This window comes from Tachyglossus aculeatus, chromosome 11, assembly GCF_015852505.1.
Source record: "Tachyglossus aculeatus isolate mTacAcu1 chromosome 11, mTacAcu1.pri, whole genome shotgun sequence".
In the NCBI taxonomy this organism is placed as follows: domain Eukaryota; kingdom Metazoa; phylum Chordata; class Mammalia; order Monotremata; family Tachyglossidae; genus Tachyglossus; species Tachyglossus aculeatus.
In genome coordinates, this window is record NC_052076.1 from 2217208 (window position 1) to 2224696 (window position 7489).

Consider the following 7489-nt stretch of genomic DNA (forward strand, 5'->3'; position numbering starts at 1 on the left):
TCTTCTTCCCCTTTTCACTCTCCATAAGAATGCCAGCCTACGGGGAAGCAGACAGTTCAAGAGAGGTGGAGGAGACAGACAACCAGAAAACTACCAGACGCCCAGGTACTGATTTTGCTGACTCTTCATTTACTAACTGGGATGGTTATGGGTTCACTATATTCAACTGTATCCTAGATAATAATAATAATAATAATGGCATTTATTAAGCGCTTACTGTGTGCAATGCACTGTTCTAAGTACTGGGGATTGAATTCAAATGACAGAAATGGGAGAAATCCCATTAACTTGTACTTCCCAAGCGCTAAGTACAGTGCTCTGCACACAGTAAGCGCTCAATAAATATGATTGATGATGATGATGATGATTACTGGAAGGGCTTTCCAAGCAGCAAAGTAATGATCTAATTTGTAATTGCAATTTGTAATTATGGTATTTGTTAAGCACTTACTAGGTGAAAAACATTGTTCTAAGTATTGGTTTAGATACAAGTTCAGGAGGTTGGACACAGTCCCTGTCTAATATGGGGCTCACAGTCTTAAGAGGGAGAACAGGTACTGAATCTCCATTTTATATTTGAGGAAACTGAGGGAGAGAGAAGTTAAGCGACTTGCCCAAGGTCATACAGCAGGCAAGGGGCAGAGCCAGGATTAGAACTCAGGTCCTCTGGCTCCCAGGCCTGTGGTCTTTCCACTAAGTCACGCCGCTTCTCGAAATAGATTTCTGTATCTCTGCCACCTCTCTACTCAGATTGGTGTTTTTCAAAGCAATTGCTATTTTTCTTGGCTTGTGGTTTTTGAGGACATGCTTGCCATTTGCGCAGTGCTGAATCCTGCCCCAGCCTGAATCCTGGTCTGGGCGAAGGTTGGTTCCATCGCTATGGGCTGAGCGCTTAGTACAGTGCTCTGCACACAGTAAGCGCTCAATAAATACGATTGATGACGATGAGCCGCTCGGCACAGTTACTGAACAGCAGACGGCAATCCCTCCCAAGCCCTGGGCCGAGTGTTGGTGGGAGTGTTGATTGAGACTCCTCTTTTCTCCTCCTGTCCAGGTTTGGAATCACCCATGGCCAGAGTACCAGACCAGTCCAGTGACCTGATGGATTGCTACAGGTAAGCAGAGGCGAATTTGGCAGGGAGATTTGGGCAAGTGGTTACCCCAGATAATCAATCAGTTGGCCTTCACTGAGTGCTTACTATGTGCACAGCACTGTACTAAGTGCTTAGGAGTAAAGAGGGAATAATAACAACAGTAACCATAATAATAATATTTATTATGCTCTTTCTATTTAACCTGGCACGGTGGGGTAGAAACAGATTAATCAGAGCAAAACCAATTCCTTTTCTACTCGGGGACCACAGTCTAAGAAGTTTGGAGAGGAGGGATTTAATCCATATTTTACAGAAGAAAACACTGAAGCCCAGGTGGGCTAATAATAATAATGATGGCATTTGTTAAGCACTTACTATGTGCAAAGCACTGTTCTAAGCGCTGGCGGGGGGGGGGTACAAGGTGATCAAGTTGTCCCACGTGGGGCTCACAGTCCTAATCCCCTTTTTACAGATGAGGTAACTGAGGCTCAGAGAAGTTAAGTGACTTGCTCAAGGTCACACAGAAGATATGTGGCGGAGTCAGGATTCGAACCCATGACCTCTGACTCCAAAGCCCGGGCCCTTTCCACTGAGCCACGCTGCTTCTAGACTAATATAGGCTAATATAGTAGTCCTATAGTAGTCCTAGTGGAAAGGCTAGGATTAGAACCTAGATAGTAATAATAGTAGTAGTAGTTTTTATTAGCTGCTTACTGTGTGCAGAGCACTGTAGTAATCACTGGGAGAGAATAGACAGGTGGGAATTAGACAAGGTCCCTGTCCATCATGGGACTCATAAAGAGATTATCTAAAATGTTTTAGAGCTATCTAAGAGACATTATTATTAGTGTTATTATTTGTTTTCTTAGCATTTACTATGTGCCAAGCACTCTCCTAAGTAGCTAGGCTAGACCCAAGATAATCAGATGGATGCAGTCCCTGTCCCACATGAGCTCACAGTCTAAGGGGGAGGAAGAAGAGGTACTTAATCCCCATTTTACAGATTAGAAAACTGAGCACTGAGAAGTTAGATGACTTGCCCAAGATCACAAACCAGGCAAGTAGTGGAGCTGGGATTAGAACCCAGATCTCCTACCTCCCAGTCTCTCAGGTGCCCTTCCAAGGAAGGCCCCTCAGGCATGTGAGAGGAAGGAGGAACTGGGATGGCGTGGGTATCTTTCAAAGTGGAGAAATGAGAAAAGGGGTGATGGGGGCTCCCACGCACAGGGGTTTACTTCTGCGATGTCCTTAGGTTCCCGGGAAAGAAGGGAAATTCTGGTGACACTACCGGCACAATGTCAAATCTAGCCAGTGATGGAGGGTTGGCTTCAGGCCTTCTACAAGACAATAGGCCTGAGTCCCACTCTGGCTGGCCCTGGGCTGGTGTGGGACAACCATGAGGCTCCCTGCAGGCAGGGCAAGGCTAGAATTTGGGTTTCTGTGGCTTCTTTCTGCAAGCATGGGGCCACCACGGGGGACGGTGGGCAGCTCTGCCCGCTCTGTCCACTCAGTCTAGGGGGCTCTGGTGGGTAGGGGTGCCGCCGCTGGGCTCACTAGACTCAGATGGGTGGTAAAGGCCTTTCCTGGGGCTTTGGGAGATCTAACTGAAAGATTGCCTGTGGCTTTTTACAGTGGAGATGGAGAAGAGCAGTTCTATGAAGACAACGGTCCCAGTCAAGTAAAGGTGAGGGCCTGTGCTGAGATCCGCTTCCCAGGTGGTGGGGGATTTGATATCCTGGGCAGGAACTAAATGAAGGCCTCCTCATTCAGGCGTTTGCATAAAGGAGGGGGAGGATGAGAGGTATTGAGTAAGGGGCAATGGAGAATGAGCGATACCCCATTGAGGGGCATCTTTCCAGGAGAGAGCATGAGTGAGGCTTTCAGGCACCGCAAGCAGCTGCCACCTCCTTCTAACAACCCTCCCGAATCTTACAAGGTGGCTGGGGGCAAAGCCACCAGAAACTCAGTGGGACTGATCCCTGGGCAGTAGGGAAGGCCCATGAAGACAACTCTGAGTAGGTGAAGCTGGGAACCCACTAGATTGTAGGCTCCTGGAGGGTAGGGATCATGTCTATTTACTCTATTGAACTCTCCCAAGTGCCTAGTATAGTGTGCCGTACCCAGGATTGCTCAGTAAATGCTACTGATTGATTGGGGACCCCTAAATTCCAACCTCCTTTGTTCCCTGCCCAGAGCGGTTTCCAGGACCTGAAGGCAAGGACATGCCAGGAGGCAAGAGCGTGTCAGGAGGATGATTGCTCACCGTGCCAGATGGGCATCGAGCTGAAGGTCACAGAACTCTCCTCCAGCCGAGGCTTCCGCAGGGCGGTGGTCCTCGTTGTCGCCATGGAGAAGCTAAAGAGGCAGGTGGTGGCCTGCGACATGTCATTTATGGACAGGGACCTGATGGACATCTTCACCACCATCTTCAAGGAAGGTGGGTGTAGGAGACCCTGGACCCCACTACTAGCCTGGGAGCAGCCCCTTCCAGGGCTGTCCACCTGGTCACACACTCCAGTGCTCTTGGGATCTCAGTTCCTAGAAAGTCCCGGGCCCGGGTAGGCGGAGAGTGCCAGAGGGAGAGAGGGAGGGAGGTTCTGTGGTTACATTCTTAACCAAAGTTGGTGTCCAGAGTGAGTCAGTGACTCAGGGGTGGGCAGGGAGGAAAGGGGAAGGTTTCTGTTCTGAAACTAGCTCAGTCTGCCTTGAGGGAGGGAGGGACATCTCCTACGCAGACATTCTCGGCTATAATTTGATATTTCCAAGGGTCAGTTTCCTTTTTAAAAAAGGGCCTGAGGGGCGGGGCGTTCTGTGTTAGCCTCACCCTACTGTGTCCCTTCCAGCAATGCCCATCAGGACCCAGGGGGCCGAAGGCTTAGGGCCACTTTTCCCTAATCCCGGCTCTGCCACTTGTCTGCTGTGTGACCGTGGGCAAGTCACTTCTCTCTGCCTCAGTTACCTCACCTATAAAATGGGGATTGAGACTGTGAGCCCCACGTGGGACAGGGACTGCGTTCAACCCGATTTGCTTGTATCTACTCAGCGCTTAGTACAGTGCTTGGTCCATAGTAAGTGCTCAACAGATACCATAATAATAATAATAATTATTACCCACTAATCACTTTGATACTCACCCCACCCACACCCCCAGATCCTTACACTCTGTCGCTTCCCCTATCTGAAATATATTTTAATGCCTGCCTGGCACACTGTAAACTCCTTGAGGGCAGGGATCGTGCCTACCAAGTGCACTGTACTCTCCCAAGCGCACACAGTAAGCTCTCAGTAGATAGCCCTGATTGACGGACTGATCGATGAGCCGACGTCGCAGCCTCCACTCCGGCACCCGGGGGTTCCGGGTCGGGCTTCCGCGAGGCCCGCTTGGGAAGTCAGTCTTGAACGCTGCTCCATACCTCGGTGTGTTCCTCCCTTCAGAACCCGTCTCCTGTACCTCGTGGGAACAGACCTTGGTGACCGACTCAATCTACCACTACTTGAGATGCCAGGAGGTCACCATCTGGGACCAGGAGCACAAGAGCTTCACCCTGAACACCATGGCTAATCCCTGCGAGCTGCGAGCGCTGCACCTGATAGGTGCTAACGCCACCCAAGAAGGTGAATGGAGCCACTGCCTGCCCCACTTCCACCCACCGCCCACCCAAATCTCACACACACACCCCCCACCCCACCCCCAGCCCCCTTAGGCTAGGATTCCCCATGTCAGGTGAAGTTGGAGCTTAAGGCAATTTCCCAGATATTCCACCCAAAGTCCCCTCCGCTAACCCTAACCCCTCTGAGCCCGTGGTGAGGGCTGCAGTGGGCTGCTGGGGCCATTTCCTGGCTGCCAGGAGCCCATGAGGTGTGGGGACATGGGTGGTGGCCATTTGGGATTCGTCCTCAGAGTTCTGTTCTCTCCTGGATGCTCTCTCCTCATCCTCTCCTCCTTTCCTCTCTTCTCCAGTGAAGTTAAACATGAACTTCTACTACAAGACGGAGCACCCGGCAGGTCCCACCGTGAAGCAGCCCGTGACTTTGGGGATCAAGGGGGGAAACCCAGGGAGCTTGTACCTGTCCTGTGTGAAGAAAGGCGACAAGCCCACTCTGCAGCTGGAGGTGAGTCCTTCACCCAAATCCTCTTGTCTCCTGGGGAGAGAGCCCTTCTGCCCTCATGGTCTGGGGCCTTAAGGTTCCCAAATATGAGTGCCAGCATGTATCCCTAGGTGCCAACTCCAGGGTGCCATGGAGGCCGCTGCCCCTCAAGCCCGCTGGCTCGCTCCCTCTCCTCCTCCCAAAGGCCCGCCCTGACCCCCTACAGTTGACAAGTTGGCCTCCGGGCTTAGATGACACAAATCTGCACAATGAGATCGCCAGTCCCTAACTCCAAAATTTCAAAATAAAATGCAATCATTTAGCAAGACCTGAAGCTTCTGGGGGTCGGGGGGAGGGGTTAGCAGCTCAGTCTCTCCCTTCCTTCCGCCCCAACAGTGTCACCCTCCCCAGTCAGCTGGGCAAGGGTTAAGTCCCTTGATCCACAAACTTTCTTGCACCTGCCCAGCTAGGGAGAGGAGGAGCAGGAGGAGAGGAAAAGGAGGAAGCAGTTGGGGATTAACCTGGGAATGGTACCTGCCTAGGACCCCTGAGTAGTCAGCCTCCAGGGAGACCTTTTCTAGGCCGGTCTCCCAACTTTGTGTAAATCACAGGCTGGGGAAGGGGCAAGGGCCCTTCCCGACTGCCCAGGGAGTGGAGACCCAGCATGTGTAGGAATTGGGAGAGCAGGATCTGAGTCCCAGATCTGCCACAAGGGAGGTCAGTGCCGACCCCGGCAGATACCAGATGCTCACGGGACAAAAACACATGCAACGCTCGTCAGAAGTCCATCTGAGTCTGTCCAAACCTAGGGTGTGTTTCCGGAGGTGACCTTCGCCTCCCTCCACTTGCTCTGGAGTCTCTGCGTTCATTCCCGCAGGTCCTTGTGGACCAGCCATCATTTCCAAGCCCAGAACTCAATAGCAGGAGCCATGGCCCAGGGTGGCTGAGCGCTTAAAAAAACAAACAAAAAAAAACTGGACAAAAAGGCGGACAGAGGACAGACCGCTGACAACAACATTGTCCAGCATAAAACTGGACAACTGGCCACACTCTCTGCCTCTGGCCTGCTGTGTGACCTTGGACAAGTCACTTACACCTCTCTGGGCCTCAGTTCCCTTATCTGAAAATGGGGCAACAACTTCCTCGTCTTGCCTCACAGGAACACTGTGGGAAAACATTGACATGTAGTAGTAGTTCCTTCCTCTCCCCCTTGTCCCCCTTTCCATCCCCCTCATCTTACCTCCTTCCCATCCCCACAGCACCTGTATATATGTATATATGCTTGTACATATTTATTACTCTATTTATTTATTTATTTATTTATTTTACTTGTACATATCTATTCTATTTAATTTTGTTAGTATGTTGGGTTTTGTTCTCTGTCTCCCCCTTTTAGATGTGAGCCCACTGTCCCCCTCATCTTAACTCCTTCCCTTCCCCACAGCACCTGTATATATGTATATATGTTTGTACATATTTATTACTCTATTTATTTATTTATTTTACTTGTACATATCTATTCTATTTATTTTATTTTGTTAGTATGTTTGGTTTTGTTCTCTGTCTTCCCCTTTTAGATGTGAGCCCACTGTTGGGTAGGGACTGTCTCTATATGTTGCCAACTTGTACTTCCCAAGCGCTTAGTACAGTGCTCTGCACACTGTAAGCGCTCAATAAATACGATTGATTGATTGATTAGTCACGAGACTATATTGAGCGCCTGAGAGCGACACACTGTGCTATGTGTTTGGGAAAGTCCAACAGCAGCAAGACTTGTAAAAGCTCTAGGCAGAAGCAAGATGTTATCACCAAGGACTATCCCCAGTCCTGCCCTCGGCTCCTAGTTCCTCTCGAGTTCACGTGGGGGGCCTTATCAATCGGACTTCTTGAGCCCCCACAGAAGGCGGTCTTTTCACGGGTTGGGTTGTCCGTTCTGTTGCAGGTGGTCAACCAGAGCGACCTTGAGGGGAAGAACCAGGAGCGCTTCATCTTCAATAAGTCCACCGAGGGGACGTCCACCACCTTCGAGTCGGCCGCCTACCCCAACTGGTACATCAGCACCTCCCGGGAGGAGGACGAGCCAGTCTTCTTGGGGGCCAGCAAGGGGGAAGAGGCCATCACCAATTTCTACCTCAACTAGTTCCAAACCCAAATCAGCAACTACTGGTTTCCAGCCGAACGCCTGTATGTACCACGTACACCATAGGGGGTGGTTCCTTGGTTAGAGGGGAGATGAGGAAGTTCCCAGAGCTCATGTCATACATGTGGCTCGGGTCGAAGCCCCTATTTATTTATTTATTTATTTA

At 50.5% G+C, this 7489-nt stretch overlaps 1 protein-coding gene across 1 annotated transcript; it reads left to right on the forward strand.

Moving 5' to 3' along the window:
• Window positions 1-1050: 1050 nt before the first annotated feature.
• Window positions 1051-7489, forward strand: LOC119934295 (interleukin-1 beta-like). Its single transcript, XM_038753745.1, has 6 exons — window positions 1051-1115; window positions 2727-2778; window positions 3288-3531; window positions 4530-4709; window positions 5056-5207; window positions 7126-7489. The coding sequence occupies exons 1-6, from the start codon at window positions 1069-1071 to the stop codon at window positions 7321-7323; spliced, it is 873 nt and encodes a 290-aa protein (XP_038609673.1). The 5' UTR covers window positions 1051-1068; the 3' UTR covers window positions 7324-7489.

Coding starts and splice junctions, on each gene's coding strand:
- LOC119934295 (XM_038753745.1), top strand. CDS start 1,069: ATGGCCAGAGTACCAGACCAGTCCAGTGACCTGATGGATTGCTACAG. Junction 4,710..5,055: donor TGCTAACGCCACCCAAGAAG/GTGAATGGAGCC, acceptor TCTCTTCTCCAG/TGAAGTTAAACATGAACTTC. Junction 5,208..7,125: donor AGCCCACTCTGCAGCTGGAG/GTGAGTCCTTCA, acceptor GTTCTGTTGCAG/GTGGTCAACCAGAGCGACCT.